General features: G+C 46.8%; 1 protein-coding gene across 2 annotated transcripts in view; it reads right to left on the minus strand.

Moving 5' to 3' along the window:
* The window catches only part of LOC115093978 (fibronectin type-III domain-containing protein 3A-like), a 249,858-nt gene that overhangs the window by 114,199 nt on the left and 118,093 nt on the right, over positions 1 to 17,566 (minus strand). For both annotated transcript variants that reach the window (XM_029606523.1, XM_029606522.1), the window contains exon 11: positions 4,011 to 4,064. In XM_029606523.1, the coding sequence (XP_029462383.1) occupies positions 4,011 to 4,064 (54 nt within the window). The remainder of the gene's footprint in view (positions 1 to 4,010; positions 4,065 to 17,566) is intronic.

A 17,566-nucleotide genomic window follows, 5' to 3' on the forward strand; every position in this document is an offset into this window, starting at 1 on the left:
TGTGCGGGAGTGCCTGGCTTTTTTCAGGGCGGACTCCACGACCACTGACTGGTAGAGGAGGTGCTACTTCTCAAACCCCACCACTTGCTTCACCAAGTAGGTGGCATCAGCCTTTCTATTGACAGAGGAAATAGACATTGGGTGCTCCCACATTCTTCGGAGAAGGTCCTTGAAGATATCGTGGGTGGGAACCACCACGATCTCCTTAGGAGTGTTGATGAACTGGAGTACTTCCAGCATCTTGTATCACGCATCCTCCTTTGTGAGCAACTGAAGGGGATGGCCTCGGCCATGGCCCTGACAAACCCCGTGAAGGACAAGTCCTCGGGGGTGACCGACACTGTTCCTCAGGTGGGGAGGATTCTGAGAGGATGTCATCAGAGTATTTGGAGGATGACTCCGTGGACTCCTCTCTCCAGGGGTCATAAGACCCTTCCTCCTCACTGGGGCCAGCGCGATGCAGGCAAGGCCCTTAAGGGACATGAGCCTTGGGTTCCGAAGGCCTCGAGGGCACCACGAGAATCAACTGTTCCCATGGCATCGAGGGGACCGGAGGCCGCGGGAGGCTTAAGGAACCGGTAAGGGCTCAGGGAACTGAGGCCTCAAGAACACAGTGCCAGCTGTATCTTCCTCCTCGGAAGACCCATTGATCGGGATCGCTCCATTGGAGGGTTTCAGTGGCTGCTGGGGAACTGAAGGCCCCTCGGGCACTGTTTGCGTCGGTAGAGCGCTTAAAAGGACGTCCAGACACTCCAGCAGAGGTGCAAGAATAGATGGCAGAGGCTCAGGCACCAGTATGAGGGCCAGTGGCATGGGCAACTCAACAGTTTGGAGTGCCCTGAGCACCAGAGACTGCACCCTGCAGTCTAGCTCCTCCTGAAAGTCCAGTGTGGCCAGGACTGAGGGAGGGGGATGAGGCATCACTGGCTCTTCCTCGGGTCTCCAAAGTGGAACAGTGCACAGCACAGATATCTATAGGGAACACCTGGGACTCCCGGGAACATCAGAGGTTGGAGCCTCCGATGGCCGGTGTCACTTTGGTGGCAGTACAGCCACAGATGGTGCCGTGCCAGAACCGTGCGCCAAGGGTGACTGGTGGTGATGATTGTGGGATCTCCCATGGTGCTCGGCACGGTCTTCCCCCCGAGGAGGCAGAAGACCCCGATGTCCGGGATAGTGGTGAAATCATAGAGGATCTGTCACCATCCCCATAATCCTTCAAGGAAATAGCGAGAGGAACGGCGAGAGGGAGCATATCAAGGGGCTCCCCGCGACCTCTCAGCATCGAAGCCTCCAATGCAGAAGTGGAAGGAGCAGACTTCGAAGAACCAAAAAGTTTCTCCATCTTATCAAGATGTGCCCAATGGCCTTTGGGGGTCATCTGGTCACACAGATGACACCCTCGGACATTGTGAGAGGCCTCCAGGAAGAGGTTGCAAACCTCAAGCAGATCTGTGATGGATATGGTTTGCAGGCACAGGGGGCACCAAAGAAAACCGGACGATGCCATGAAAATAAACACCCGGCATGCGCACGATGACCGGTGATCACCACGAGGCAGGTAGTCGGGAATCGATCACAATAAAAGACAAACAGATAGTAAAAAAACTCTACTGCACAGAGGCGGCACCAACCATGAAGGGGGACCCAATGAGGAAGAAGGGGAAAAATTCCAAAACTCTTGAGAAAATAAGAAAAGAGAGGAGCTCCACAAACCGCGAGGCAACTGTACCGCGGGGACAAGAAGAGCCTGAAGGGAACATCGCGTGGATGTGCGGATAGTGGAATGCTGGGCATGCTCAGGTTGCTGGTCAAAGCTTCTAGGAACTTTGACAAAAGTTTTCCATGCCGGGCTCCATCGGATGATGTCACCCACATGTGAGGACTACTATCCTGCTTGTCCTAGGAGAACTCATAGCTTATGTACCCCCTTCTCTGAGTCACAAATGAGAAACATGTTTGCAAGAACCCTTAAGCTCAAAATATAACAAGGCAGCAAGAAACCACTGCTAGACAGCCATGTATTGGTATCTCTACTCTGCAGCATGACAAGCCCTGATCACTGCTTGGCACAGTCATCAGGCCAGTAACATATGTTTATCTTACAAACTAGAAATGACAAGTCATTCTTTAATTATTTCTGAAGCAGTAAGTTATATTTATTCATAAATGTGAAACCTTACTGTAAGAAATACTGTCAAAAATGTATGTTGAAACTTGAGTATGTTCTTGTTTAACTGTAATCTGCCTTATTTAATTTTGTGCATTTTGATTTGTTAGTACCTAGCCAGTAAAAATGCTTTTTTAGTCTTTTCCCATTTTTCCAGTGAACCTCATTCTTAGTTTCTTTAGGTTTCCTGTCACAGAAAAGGTCAGTATCAGTTAAGGAAAACCAAGAATGCTATGTCTTGTTTATGGTGTGGGAACAATGCTAGGAGGTTCCAAGGAAGGGTGGCTAGAAGTGGGAGAGGTCAGGAAAAGAAGTAACAGCATGAGATAGGAAGGAGGGTCTAATTGCGTAGCGAGGCAGAATCTGAGGACTAGAAGCACTGAGATAGAAGAGGAGGGTAGAGGAGCAGTAACATGAGGGAACTAGAGAAATGGCATCAACAGCAGATAGTGCAGGGAGGGGATGCAAAACCAACCCGGTTGGAGACATTATCTTGACACAGAAACATGACAGACATGCATCTTGAGATATAGCCTGGAATTAAGAGAGAGGTGGTAACAAGATGGCTGTGAGCATGCTGATCCCCAGATTTAGAAACAAAATAACTTTAAAAAAAAAATTCCTAATGAAACAATAAAACTTATGGTTTGCAACTTCTACTAAAATAAGAATTAAAGTCTACGCAGATGATACTTCCTCTTTAATGTGGTATTGTCTTTATCTTTCACATTTATAGACATTGTTGATGTAAATGGAGTCTGAGAAGGAAGAAAAGGCGACCAAACCTCTTACTTACCTGGTAAGAAAACATACTACAGATGTTCTAGGGCGAGAGAACATTGTAGAAATCTCATCTTTGTGTGACTTTCCTCACTCCAAATCATGTCAAATCTTCACTGATGTGTATGTACTGTGCTGTTCGTACATCTCACTGTGCATGTAAAATTTGTCCTAAAACCCTAGACCAAGGAGGTGCTAGAGGAACACATTGTCCCTAGTGCCTCCTTTTTAGCACGACCCCTCAAATATTTGATCACGCGCTCAGGAGAGGCGGCTGGGCATGCATTAGTTTTGAGCGCCCACTTTCCTGAGTAACCGTTTTTCGCAGATTTATTGAATCGGCCCAATATTGTTTTATTGTCCTGGCTTCTGTCCATCTAAATAAACACAGATATTTACCCTGAAAAATGAGATATTTTTCAATTGTTTTTTTTTTCCTATTTTTGTTCTTGTTATAATAAACACTGATAAATTCCTGGGAAAAATAAAGAATAAAAACTGAAAAAGTAGGTCCATATTTACATGAAAATACATCATACTGTAGGTAAGAACACCCAGAAATTCAAGTTTCAATTAATATTTCAGTACTAATTAATGAGATGATGTTCTCTTCCATTTTAATCACCTAAAATGATATAAGGTTTTGCACTGCTTGAAAAAGACAGATTAGTATATGGTTATGCTGCCTCCATGCATGCATCTCTATTGAAATAAAAGATTATTACTGGAACTATTAGGTGTGTTTATTGTCTGAAACCAGCTGCTCAGGGGTTGTTAGAGCATCACAGAGCTCCCCCAAATTCTATTTTGGGGTCCAAGGCTCAACAATAGTTACTTGATAATCATATCCTTTGATTGGGACAAACATATAGGCCACCGAAATATTCTTTTTTTTTTTTTATTATTTCATTTTTCATACATTTTCACATAAACAAGAATCCCAGGCACTGAAATAACCATACTCTGTTTCTGAATGAATATTTTAGAAATATCAATAAAACAAAATAAAATGAGACATAACTACTACTGTAAAGTACATTCTTCAAGAAAGCAAACCTACCTCATCCCATTCCAAAAGAAAGCTAGTAATTTTGCAGCCATTGTCATTTGAAGCCTGAAGAAAAAAAAATATTTAAAAGACTAATGGTTATTTCATGCAATTATGTTTTGAAAAAGCATACTACTGCATGATGCTAGCTCTTTTAAAAGCAACAGCATTTTCAAAAAGAAATAATGGGATATTTGAGGAGAGAAATAAGCACATTGAAAATTGAGTATTTTACAACTCCCCTAGGGACTGGAGCACACCCATACAAACTGAAAATATATAGTATTCCATGAAACTGTATTTTAATCAACTTTCAATAACCAGACCTTTATTTAAAATTTATAAACTGCTTTCTTGGCCCATCAAGTCACCTGACATGGTATGCAAAAGCAACATACATAAATTATAAAAAAACATTATAAAAATAAACCAACAGTACCATAGATACTTTTGCATGTTCAGGCTTGCATGCACAATACAATTATCAGGTAAGTAATCTATATATATATAGATATATATACACACACACACACACACACACATACATGCATGTAGAGATTACTTACCTGATAATTGTATTGATATATATCTATATCTATATCTATATACACACACACAAATGATGGGAGCCTTAATTCTGACCAAGCAAGATCAGATCCAAAATAAAACAGGATGAGTTTTGTAGAAAAAAAGATGCTCTTTCAAATGACATAAAAAAGAAAAGATTTAAAAACTACATAATAAAGATACTTGCACCTGAAAATTGGCAAAAATTTGCATAAAAAAGTGACATTGTACCATTATGTAATTATATCTTTACTTCCAGTTGCCTGTAAAGCCTCTTAGTGCAAACCTTAAACTTATATGCCATGCACCATAACTACTGGTCCAGTCAGGGCCTGAATCAAAGTATAGGTCAGGAGCAATGAGGAGTCAAAGTAGGCCTTATATTTCTTTTGTAAAATGTTTCACATAATTTGTTGGTCCACAATAAGGTAGGCAAGTTCATGTCATGTTCCAAACTTTGTACTGGGATTTACAAGGGGGTTGTACTAATCCACAAAATTTCAAGCCCCTGAGAGGTGTTGTCAGGCTGCAGCACCTGGACAAAGTGGCCATTTTAGTTTGCGCGAAGCATGGTATTCAGAGGTGATCGCCATTCAACTGCCTCTAGCTCTCCAACCAATGGAGATCCAGGTGAAAAATTTAGTACGGTTTTGTTTGAGACCCTAGAGAACATCTGTGCAAAATGTTGTTAGATTTGGAGGAGTCTGAGCATGGACCCCTGGTCCACTTGATATGGAATGACCCAACTGTACAATAGTGTGGAGAGTGCAAATCAATTGATGGCTTGTATTTTAGTCTGTATTGTTAAAGCATTTTCCAATATCAGTTTCAGTCTTCTGTAGTACTGTATATGCTGATTTTTTCATCTCAGTAATTTGTACTTCCTTCACACCCAGATATGTATATACACCTTCCTGTTCAAATTTCTTTACTGTATATTGCAGTCCTTAGAGAGATGTTTTCAGTTTTGCTTAGTGCTCCTCTAACTAAGGTTGGCTTACCACATTTGCTTAGGGCAAATATCCTGATGTCATCTGATAAGTTCTTCACTATTCTGAACTGTTCCTACTACTACAGAGCTACTCTATGTATGCAGTATTAAAAATATATGAGACACAATCCCTGCTTGTAGAACTTACAATCTAATCAAGGCAAACATACAATGCTTTGATATGTAAAATCGAACACTGGTATATAAAAATAAAATAAATAAATAAATTAGGCAAAAGAGACTTTGGGAATTCCATTCATTAAATGTAGAGATTACTTACCTGATAATCTCGTTTTCCTTAGTGTATGCAGATGGACTCAAAACAAGTGGGTATAGTGTGCTCGTGCTAGCAGTTTGAGACGGATCTGATGTCAGCACGGGTACATATACCCCCACAGGAAGTGCAGCAACTCAGTATTCTTCCTTGCAAAAGCTTTTTGGATATGTGTGTGACTGACCGATCAATGAAATGAACAGGATTACCCTGACCGATTGATAGTAGCTGGAGACTGCCAGTGTTCTCAACCGGAAGGCGTCGACACCCGGCAGGGTGGATGCCCTATAGAAGAAATCATGGCTTACCGTGAATCGGTGAATCCCCATGTATACCGGCAGCCGGGCGGGATGCTGAGTCCATCTGCATACACTAAGGAAAACGAGATTATCAGGTAAGTAATCTCCACATTTCCTTTCGTGTAGCAGATGGACTCAAAACAAGTGGGATGTACAAAAGCTACTCCCGGACTGGGCGGGAGGCTGCCCGAGGTCCGTGTAGGACTGCCCTCGCGAATGCTGTGTCCTTCCCTGGCCTGGACGTCCAGACGGTAGAATCTGGAGAAGGTATGGAGGGAGGACCACGTCGCCGCTTTACATATCTCTGCAGGTGACAGCATCCTAGTTTCTGCCCAAGAGGCTGCTTGCGCTCTGGTAGAGTGAGCCTTGACCCGTAGAGGTGGTGGTCTTCCCGCTTCTACTTAGGCTGCCTTGATAACTTCTTTGATCCAGCGGGCGATGGTTCCCCGTGAGGCCGCTTCCCCTTGCTTCTTCCCGCTGTGAAGGACGAACAGGTGGTCCGTCTTTCGTACTGCTTCTGACACTTCCAGGTATCTGGACAGCAGTCTGCCGATGTCGAGATGGCGTAGTATTCAACCTTCTTCCGACTTCTTCAAACCTTCCGTGGAAGGCAAGGATATGGTTTGGTTGAGGTGGAAGTGTGAGACTACTTTGGGTAAGAAGGAAGGAACCGTGCGAAGATGGATAGCCTCTGGAGTGATTCTGAGAAACGGATCACGGCAGGACAGCGCTTGTAGCTCTGAGATGCGGCGTGCTGAGCATACGGCCAGCAGGAACACCATCTTCAAGGTTAACAAACGGAGGGACAGGCCTCGAAGGGGTCTGAAGGCGGGTCCCGCTAGAAATTCCAAAACTAGGTTGAGGTTCCACAGGGGCACTGGCCACTTCAGTGGCGGGCGAATGTGTTTGACTCCTTTCAGGAAACGTGAAACGTCTGGGTGTGTGGCGATGCTGTTGCCGTCACTCCGGGGACCGTAACAGGATAGCGCTGCCACTTGAACCTTGATGGAATTGAGGGACAGACCCTTCTGAAGTCCATCTTGCAGGAAATCCAAAATGATAGGGATCTTAGCGGCATGTGGATTGGTGCTGTGAGTTTCGCACCAGGCTTCAAATAGTCTCCAGATCCTTATATATGTTAGTGATGTGGAGAACTTGCATGCTCGGAGGAGTGTATCTATTACCTGCCCCGAGTATCCTCTTTTCTTCAGTCGAGCCCTCTCAATGGCCAGACCGTAAGAGAGAATTGAGCTGGATCCTCGTGAAGGATGGGACCTTGCCACCGCAGCAGGTCCCTGTGTGGAGGCAGGGGAAATGGATTCCCTGCCAGCAGTCTTCTCATGTCTGCGTACCAGGGTCTTCTTGGCCAGTCCGGGGCCACTAGAAGAACTAGGCCTCTGTGCCGCTGAATCTTGTGTATAATGGCGCCCAGCAAGGGCCAAGGAGGAAAGGCATATAAGCAGGATCCCCTGAGGCCATGGCTGTACCAGGGCATCGATCCCCTGGGATAGAGGATCCCGCCTGCGGCTGAAATATCTGGGTATTTGAGCGTTGGACCTGTCCACTAGTAGGTCCATGCCCGGCGTCCCCAACTGATCCACAATCATCTGGAAAGCTGTGGGCGACAGCTGCCATTCCCCCGGGTTTAGGCTTTCTCTGCTGAGGAAGTCTGCCGTGGTGTTGTCCTTCCCGGCGATGTGGACGGCGGAGATGTCCTGTAGATTTGCTTCCGCCCAAGACATCAGGGGGGCTATTTCTAGGGATACCTGTCGGCTTCTGGTTCCGCCCTGTCGGTTGATGTATGCCACTGTGGTGGCGTTGTCCGACATCACTCTGACCGCTCTGTTTCGGAGTCTGTGGGCAAATCGCAGGCATGCTATCCTGACTGCCCGTGCCTCTAGTCGGTTGATGTTCCACTGCCCTTGGGCGGTGAGTTCTTCGCAGTGTGCTCCCCATCCGTTCAGGCTGGCATCTGTAGTGAGCAGGGTCCAGGTTGGGGAGGACATTCTTGACCCCCGGCTCATGTGGCCAGGCTGCAACCACCACCGTAGCTGAGTCCACACTCTGGCTGGTAGAGGTAGGTGTACGGTGTAGTTCTGTGATCGTGGGCTCCACCGAGATATGAGGGCGCGTTGTAATGGTCTCATATGAGATTACCAACAAAATATAAGGGATATAACTAGTATGCAATCAAAACAAGAGAAAATAACTAGCTACATAAATCAATATAGGCTGCAAGAAAATAATAATTTAATCTCTGGAATCAATAAATAATGCTGTAACTGTAATGTATTATTTAAAACATGATTATTAATATAGAGATAAGACCTCAGTATTGGCAAGAGATCTGAATTAACAGAAACTTCTAGTGGCCAATTGGTCCAATCATCGGTCTTGTAATCTCTAATTGTGATTTGGTGAATTTTAATAAAAATCTTTTAATTATTAACTGTAGTAACGTACTTACATATTAATTTATTAATTTTTGCTTTTTTATAAAATTGGAACAAATGTCTATTGGCACTAGTTAAACAACACTGTAACTTGTGTTCAATTTTGATGTTCTGAATTTGCTTGAGATCAAGCTTAATTCATATTATATTTCTTGAAAAAAGTCTTGAACACCCACCCACTGCCTCTAAGCCGCGCCCGAGCCCTTCTCACTCGGGGGATAAGTCCTCACCGCGCACGGATCGGGACTGAGGCTGCCTCTACGCCGTGCCCGAGCCCTTCTCACTCGGGGGCTAGGTCCCTGCCGCGGTTCGGCCACCGGACCGAGGCTCTTACCTCCGAGGGACCACGGAAATCACCTCGGGAAACTCGACTGGGGGAGGGACCCGAGGGTATCACCGCAGGAGTGCGGCGCTCGATCTTCAGGTAGGATCTTCTTCAAAGAATTTAGTCGTAGGATTTGGAAGAATGCTCAGCGAGCGTTAGGTAGCTCCAAACTGCTTTGGAGACGGAAATTACTGAGTTGCTGCACTTCCTGTGGGGGTATATGTACCCGTGCTGACGTCAGATCCATCTCCAACTGCTAGCACGAGCACACTATACCCACTTGTTTTGAGTCCATCTGCTACACGCTAGGAAAACAATGATTAAAAATTCATGAGGCTGTAAGCGGGATAATCAGGAATTAAGATTTTAAAAAAGCCTCAAAACAGTAGGTTTTTAGACAAGATTTATCTAAGGCAAGAGAGGAAAAATGATGCATCAGCTCAGGAATTATATTCCAAGCATATGGCAGCCAGTTGCTCCATTCAATGACCATTACAGAAGCTATAAAGCTTCAAGTTATCTACAAATAATAGATGAGATGTTATCTGCTGGCCATTAGTATTTCTAGGATTAAGGCCAAATAAAAATAAAAAACAAAGCGGTAGCCGATCCAGTAGGCTGTGTAACAGTGAAGACAATAGGAATCGGATGATGAAAACATTTTTAATAAAGGGCTTGTTTTCATCATCCAAATAAAAATGGTGACAAGGAATCTCAAATATTCTTGATGTTAGAATTGACAAATTGTCTGTCATCATAATTCAGATGAAATGCAGTCTACTACATTTTCATGGTAAACAATTTATTTTGAATTTTTCTATACCGGTGTTCATGTGACAGAGACATATCACGTCGGTTTACATTGAAACAGTCGTTGAATGATAACAACATTACATGAAACAAGGGTTGAATGATAACATTACATGAAACTTGATGTATTTCATCAATCCAAGGTTCTCTCTGTGCATCTGAGGCAATTTAATATCTCAAGAGTGTGAGATATCAAAAGTTTTTTTTTGTTTTGTTTTGATTTTTTTTTTAAGGAGCAGGTCAGTTTAAGCTTTGTTCACTCTAGGCAAGGGAGCGAGCCGAGCATATCGCCACCAAGAATACAGTCTTTAGTGTTAACAGGCGTAGCGATACACTGCGCAGTAGCCTAAAGGAGGTCCTGCTAGAAAGTCCAGTACTAGATTGATGTTCCATAGGGGGACAGACTACTTTAAGGATGGTTGGAGGTGTTTAACCCCTTTTAGGAAACGGGCCAAGTCCAGATGAGTCGACAGGCTGGTTCCATTCACCTTGGCCCTGAAGCAGGAGAGGGCTGCCACCTGGACCTTCAAGGAGTTGAGGCACAATCCTTTGTTCAGGCCATCCTGTAAAAATTCCAGAATCAAAGGAATCTTGGCCGTTCATGGGGGCACCCTGCGTTCCTCGCACCAGGTTTCAAATACTCTCCAGATCCGTACGTACACCAGAGACATTGAGAACTTCCGCACGCAGAGCAAGGTGGCAATTATGGCTGCTGAATATCCATGATTCATCAGGCGAGCCCTCTCAAGGGTCAGACCGTAAGACAGAATCGAGCTGGGACCTCGTAAAGAATCGGACCTTGCTGGAGAAGGACCCTGCGCGAGGGGAGGCAAAGGGCCTCTCCACAAGAAGCCTCCGCATGTCTTCATACCATGGGCATCCGGGCCAATCCGGGGCCACCAGAAGGACTAATCCTCTGTGGTGTTTGATCTTGCGGATGATCTTGCCCAGCAGAGGCCACGGAGGAAAGACGTACAGTAAGTCCTCCTCTGGCCAGGTCTGGACGAGGGCATAAATCCCTTGGGAACATTGATCTCGTCTGCAACTGAAGAATAGGAGGACCTTTGCATTGTGAGATGTAGCCAGTAGATCGATGAATGGGAGGCCCCAGCGATCTACTGCTGGAAGGCTCTGTTTGACAACGTCCATTCCCCTGGATCCAGGCTCTCCCTGCTGAGAAAATCTGCGCTGACGTTTTCTTTTCCCATGATGTGGGAGGCCGAGATCCCTTGTAGGTTTGACTCCACCCATTCCATAAGGGGGTGTATCTCCAGAGACACTTGGTGGCTTTTGGTCCTCCCTGGTGGTTGATGTAGGCTGTCATTGTTGCGCTGTCCGACATGATGCTGATGGCCTGTCCCTGGAGCCTGTGGCTGAACTGGAGACATGCTAATCTGACCGCTTGTGCTTGCTTAGGTGAACTTCGTGTAGCCACCACTGGAGCAGAGAACATACTTCCATCAGTAGGTGGAGGCGAATCGAGTAATCTTGAGACAGTGAGTTCCAACATGACACCAAGGAACGCTGGAGAGGCCGCATGTGTGTCCTCAACCACGGTACTACTTCCAGGGTTGACGCTATGAGGCCAAGGACCTGGAGATAGCTCCACACCCTGGGGCGCATTGTGTTAGTCAACTGACACACTTGGTACATCAGTTTCCTTCTCCTCGAGGGAGGGAGGAAGACCTTGTCCTGCTTGGAGTGAAACAGGACTCCCAAGTATTCTAAGGACTGGGAGAGCTTGAGGCTGTTCTTGACCATGTTCACGACCCAACCAAGTTACTGTAGGAGGCACCTGATCCTGCTGGTCACCCGGAGGCTCTCTTCCAATGACTTCGCCCGGATCAGCCAGTTGTCCAAGTAAGGGTACACCAGGATCCCTTCTATCTTCAGTGCCACTGCCACGACCACCATAATTTTGGAGAACGTTCTGGGGGTGGTTGCCAGGCCGAAGGACAACATCCAGAACTGGTAATGGCGGCCCAGTACCGCAAAGCATAGGAAATGCTGGTATTCTTGATGGATTGGAATATGAAGGTAGGCCTCAGAGAGGTCATGGGACGTTAAGAACTCTCCCTGTCGCACGGCCATTATGACGGAGTGAAAAGTTTCCATGCGGAAATGAATTATCCGCAGATGACGGTTAATGCTCTTGAGATCCAAGAAAGGTCAGATTGAACCCTCTTTCTTGGTATGATAAATAGATGGAATAACGCCCCATACTTACTTGAGGTGTAGGTACAAGGGTTATGGCCCTCAGACTGAGGAGCCTTAGCATGGATTCCACTGCCAGGTTTTTGTGCTGGGAGCGGCAAGGTGACAATATGAACCTGTCCCAAGGGATGCTGCGAAATTCCAGAGCGTATCCTTCTCGTATGATGTCCAGTACCCATTTGTCCAATGTGATCTCAACCCACTGCTGATAGAAGAGGGATAGCCAGCCCTCTATCCCCTCATTCCATGGATGGGTTGGCCAAAGTTCATTGGGAAGTTCAGGTTGAACCTGTTCCTCTTTTTGATTGTCTGATCCGAAAGGACTGAGACCTTCCCGAGGGCCGAAATGTTTGAAATGATGAGCTTCTGTAGGGCCAGAAGCGCTGGGAGTCCATAGCCCTCATGGGTGAGGGGCGCTGAAAACTCTTTTTCTTATCTTCCGGTAGCCGAGGCACTGGAGATTTACCCCACTTACTGGCTAGCTTCCCAATTCGCTTCCGAATAGAAGAGATCCCTTAAAGGGCATATTTGTGAGGTTAGCCTTAGAGGTTGCGTCCTGACCAATTTCACAACCACAGCTGTGTTCTGGCTGCCACCATGGAGGTTACTCCTCTGACCAATGTATGCACTAGGTCCGAGCTTGCATCCGCTAGGAAAGCCGTGACGGGCTCGATCACCTCTCTGGTATGCGCCCCTGAGCTATCTGCCTCCGTTGAGAGATGCAAACACGAACGAGTCACCAGGGCACAACAGGAAGTGATCTGCAGTGTCGTTGCTGTCGCGTGGGCATCCTTCAAGGCCACTCCTCCCTCTACTGGGATAGTTGTTCCCTTTGAGATGACGCAGACCAGGGCGTCCAATTTCGGGAAATGCAGGCATTCCTTGACCACCGGGTCCAGAGGGTACAAGGCCTCCAAAGCCCAACCTCCTTTTAAACTTGCTTCCGGGGCATTCCATTCCAGGTCAATGAACTCCTGGATGGCTTCCAGCATCGGGAAATAGCAAGAGGCTTTTCGTAGGGACACCAGGATGGGATTCTTCTTTGGTTCCGACATAGGATCCGTGCCCGGAACTCCCAAAGTCTTTAGGGTCTGGGAGACTAGGGCTGGTAATTTATCTCTGTGGAAAAATGGAAGCATGGTCCAGTATGGCTCCAGGCCTGGAGGGATTTTCCCCGTCCTCCAACGAATCTGCATCCCCTTCGTTTTCCGTGGTGTCTGGGTCCCTGTCAGGGATACCCTTGGTGAGGAGAGGCATGTCCTGAGGCATGCTGATAGGACTGGGAGGGCATGGCCTTCCCAGCTGGGTCTCAGTCTGGGCAGGGTCAGTAGCTGACTGTGCCTGAACAATGGCTTGTAGGCCCTGAAAGAATTCCAACCAAGAAAAGGCTGCTGGGTCCATATTTAGCCCAGGAGGAACCAGGGTAGGGACTGCTGAACTGCCCTCTTCTGGGGAAGATGAAGCCCCGGACCTGCTCAGGTCCGGGGTGCTACCAGATAAAGTCATGGCTGACCTGTCCTCTTACTGGAGGGACTGAACTTAGAAAAGTTCTGAGAGTCCAGCCCTCCCTGGGTCTCCTCACAGGATTCCAGGGTCAGACTCTGCAGCCCTAGTTTGGCAGGCAGCGCAAAGGGAGTGTTGCTTGCGCTTCTTTGCTGCTGGGGCCATAGCACTCTGTAGTTTGTGCATTCAACCGGCTAGGGCCTCTCGAGCACTCACAGACCCACCTCGGCGCGTGGAAATCTAATCAGCCGGTTGTGCGTGTAGTTATGTGCACGGTTATGCCGCAGGGCATAACCGTGAGGTTGATGCCACGTGAGGGTCCTTGCCCATGGGACGACTTCTATGGTTGATGCCATGAGTCCGAGGACTTGGGGATAGTCCCACACTGTGGGAAGAGTGGAGTTCAACAATGCCCGTAGTTGTTCCATGAATTTCCTTCTCCTTGTGGGGGGAAGGGTGACTTTGTTCCATTTGGTGTCGAACCGGACTCCCAGGTACTCTAGGGATTGGGAGGGCTGCAGGTGGCTCCTGGGTGTGTTGATGACCCACCCGAGGCTCTGCAGTAGTTCCTTGACGGCTTTCCTCTGGCGATTTTGCTCTGAACAGCCAATCGTCCAGGTATGGGTGCATGAGGATCCCTTCTTTCCTCAGTGTCGCCGCTACCATCATCATGTTCTTGGTGAACGTTCGGGGAGCCGTAGCTAGCCCAAACGGTAGGGCCTGGAACTGGTAGTGATGGCCCAATATCACGAAGCATAGGAAACGCTGATGGATGCAATGGATCAGTATGTGGAGATAGGCTTCTGACAGATCCAGGGAAGTCAGGAATTCTCCTGGTTGTACCGCCTTTATGACTGAACGCAGGGTTTCCATGAGGAAGCGGGGTACCTTCAGGTAGCGACTGACGGTCTTGAGGTCCAGTATGGGCCGGAATGTTCCTTCTTTCTTGGGCACGATGAAGTAGATGGAATAGTGCCCAGAATTTTGTTGGTGCATGGGCACCGGTGTTATTGCCTTTAGGGCGAGGAGTTTTGATGGTGTGGTTTCCACTGCCTTCCTCTTGGGAGGGGGTCGTGGCACGAAGAAATCACAAACTTGTCCGGGGGGATGCTGTGGAAGTCCAGCTAGTATCCCTCTCCGATGATGGATAGGACCCAATTGTCCGACGTTATTTTGACCCATCTTTGGTAGAATAGGGCGAGACTGCCCCCTATGATCTCTTCCTGTAGATGGGTCTGCTGATTCTCATTGTGTGTTGCGTCTGGGGCCTGGTCCCGAGTGGGCTCCTCTTTTGTTGTGTCTGTTCCGAAAGGACTGTCCCCTGCCGGCGGTGCGAGGGGCTTGGTAAGTATTTTTGGCGTCGATTCCCTTGACGACCCACCCTCCTGTACAGGTGCGATTGCCGATAGGCCTGGTTATGCGCTCCAGATTCGCCTATGTTGTGCGTGTTGGAACGAAAGATGCGCGCATGGGCCTAGTTGTGCGCTCGGCACCCTTGAGCGTGCTGCTGTGCGCCCGGCCCCAATGTGCGCATCGCTGTGTGCGCTGCTATGCGCACAAGTATTTTGTGCGCCCGGTTGGCCGCTGTGTGCATGGCTCAGGTGATACGGAGACCGGAGGGGGAGGCACCGGCGACTATGCGGTAAGATGGCAGCCCCCTCAGGGGGTATCCACGTGGGAGGACCCTCTTGCCAGATCGGGGTCTAGCCTGGACGGGGCTGCTCAACCCGATTGTACAGACGCCGGAGGGACGATCTGTGCGGCTGTCCGAAACTCGGAGACCGGAGACTTAGAGAAAGTTTCCTACCTTACCTTGTCTCGGTGCTTCCCGGACCTCTGCTTAGCGGTCTCCAGCTGAGGGGGGGGGGCAGGGGAAGAGGGAATTACCTTCACCGCCGCACTCAGTTCTGCACCCACTGCCTCTCAGCCGCTCCCTTTTCAGGGGGCTAAGTCCAAGCCGGGCTGGCTACCGGACCAAGGCTACCTCTCAGCCGCTCCCTTTCCCGGGGGCTAAGTCCATGCCGGGACAGAGGCTTACTTCTGAGGGATCTCGGAAATCACCTCAGGAAATCTCGACTGGGGGAGGGACCCTTAGGTATCAACGCAGGAGAACGGGGCTCGTCTTGGACCGGATGGTATGCATCCTAGGGTACTGAAGGAACTCAAAAATGAAATTTCTGATCTATTAGTTAAAATTTGTAACCTATCATTAAAATCATCCATTGTACCTGAAGACTGGAGGGTGGCCAAAATAACCCCAATATTTAAAAAAGGCTCCAGGGGTGATCCAGGTATCTATAGACCAGTGAGCCTGACTTCAGTGCCGGGAAAAATAGTGGAAACTATTCTCAAGATCAAAATCGTAGAGCATATAGAAAGACATGGTTTAATGGAACACAGTCAACATGGATTTACCCAAGGGAAGTCTTGCCTAACAATTCTGCTTCATTTTTTTGAAGGGGTTAATAAACGTGTGGATAAAGGTGAACCGGTAGATGTAGTGTATTTGGATTTTCAGAAGGCGTTTGACAAAGTCCCTCATGAGAGCCTTTGAAGAAACCTAAAAAGTCATGGGATAGGAGGCGATGTCCTTTCGTGGATTACAAACTGGTTAAAAGACAGGAAACAGAGAGTAGGATTAAATGATCAATTTTCTCAGTGGAAAAGGGTAAACAGTGGAATGCCTCAGGGATCTATACTTGGACCGGTGCTTTTCAACATATATATGTAAATGATCTGGAAAGGAATACGATGAGTGAGGTTATCAAATTTGCGGATGATACAAAATTATTCAGAGTAGTTAAATCACAAGCGGATTGTGATACATTACAGGAGGACCTTGCATGACTGGAAGATTGGGCATCCAAATGGCAGATGAAATTTAATGTGGACAAGTGCAAGGTGTTGCATATAGGGAAAAATAACCCTTGCTGTAGTTACACAATGTTAGGTTCCATATTAGGAGTTACCACCCAGGAAAAAGATCTAGGCATCATAGTGGATAATACTTTAAAATCGTTGGCTCAGTGTGCTGCAGCAGTCAAAAAAGCAAACAAAATGTTAGGAATTATTAGGAAGGGAATGGTTAATAAAACAGAAAATGTCATAATGTCTCTATATTGCTCCATGGTGAGACCGCACCTGGAATACTGTGTACAATTCTGGTCGCCACCACATCTCAAAAAAGATATAGTTGCGATGGAGAAGGTACAGAGAAGGGCAACCAAAATGATAAAGGGGATGGAACAGCTTCCCTATGAGGAAAGGCTGAAGAGGTTAGGGCTGTTCAGCTTGGAGAAGAGACGGCTGAGTGGGGATATGATAGAGGTCTTTAAGATCATGAGAGGTCTTGAACGGGTAGATGTGAATCAGTTATTTACACTTTCGGATAATAGAAGGACTAGGGGGCATTCCATGAAGTTAGAAAGTAGCACATTTAAGACTAATCGGAGAAAATTCTTTTTCACTCAATGCACAATAAAGCTCTGGAATTTGTTTCCAGAGGATGTGGTTAGTGCAGTTAATGTAGCTGGGTTCAAAAAAGGTTTGGATAATTTCTTGGAGGAGAAGTCCATTAATGGCTATTAATCAAATGTACTTAGGGAATCGCCACTGCTATTAATTGCATCAGTGGCATGGGATCTTCTTAGTGGTAATTGCCAGGTTCTTGTGGCCTGCTTTGGCCTCTGTTGGAAACAGGATGCTGGGCTTGATGGACCCTTGGTCTGACCCAGCATGGCAATTTCTTATGTTCTTAAGCTTTTCTTTGTTTCTTCTTTAAATTTGGAGTTTGGTTTTCTAACGCTGTGCAAATGTGTGTGAAGTCCAGAACTGCTATGGAGATGGAAAAACCTGGAGAGCAAAGCCTCATGCACGGGTATATGTAGTGCTGACATCAGATTGAAATCTGAGTCAGCCTCCAATTGCTATCAGGAGCACACTATACCCATTGGTCCTGACTCCATCTGCTAGACGCTAGGAAAATGAATTTTTTTCCTCTTCCTTTCATACTTTAATAATAGTAGTGGTCTTGCTTAGATTTGATCTAGATGTTATACAATGAAGTAAGTCACCACATGAAAGTTCTCAGTAAGATTTGACAAGAGAAATTTAGTTATTTAATTATTCTCTC

The sequence above is a fragment of the Rhinatrema bivittatum genome, chromosome 6, assembly GCF_901001135.1.
Source record: "Rhinatrema bivittatum chromosome 6, aRhiBiv1.1, whole genome shotgun sequence".
Lineage (NCBI taxonomy): Eukaryota > Metazoa > Chordata > Amphibia > Gymnophiona > Rhinatrematidae > Rhinatrema > Rhinatrema bivittatum.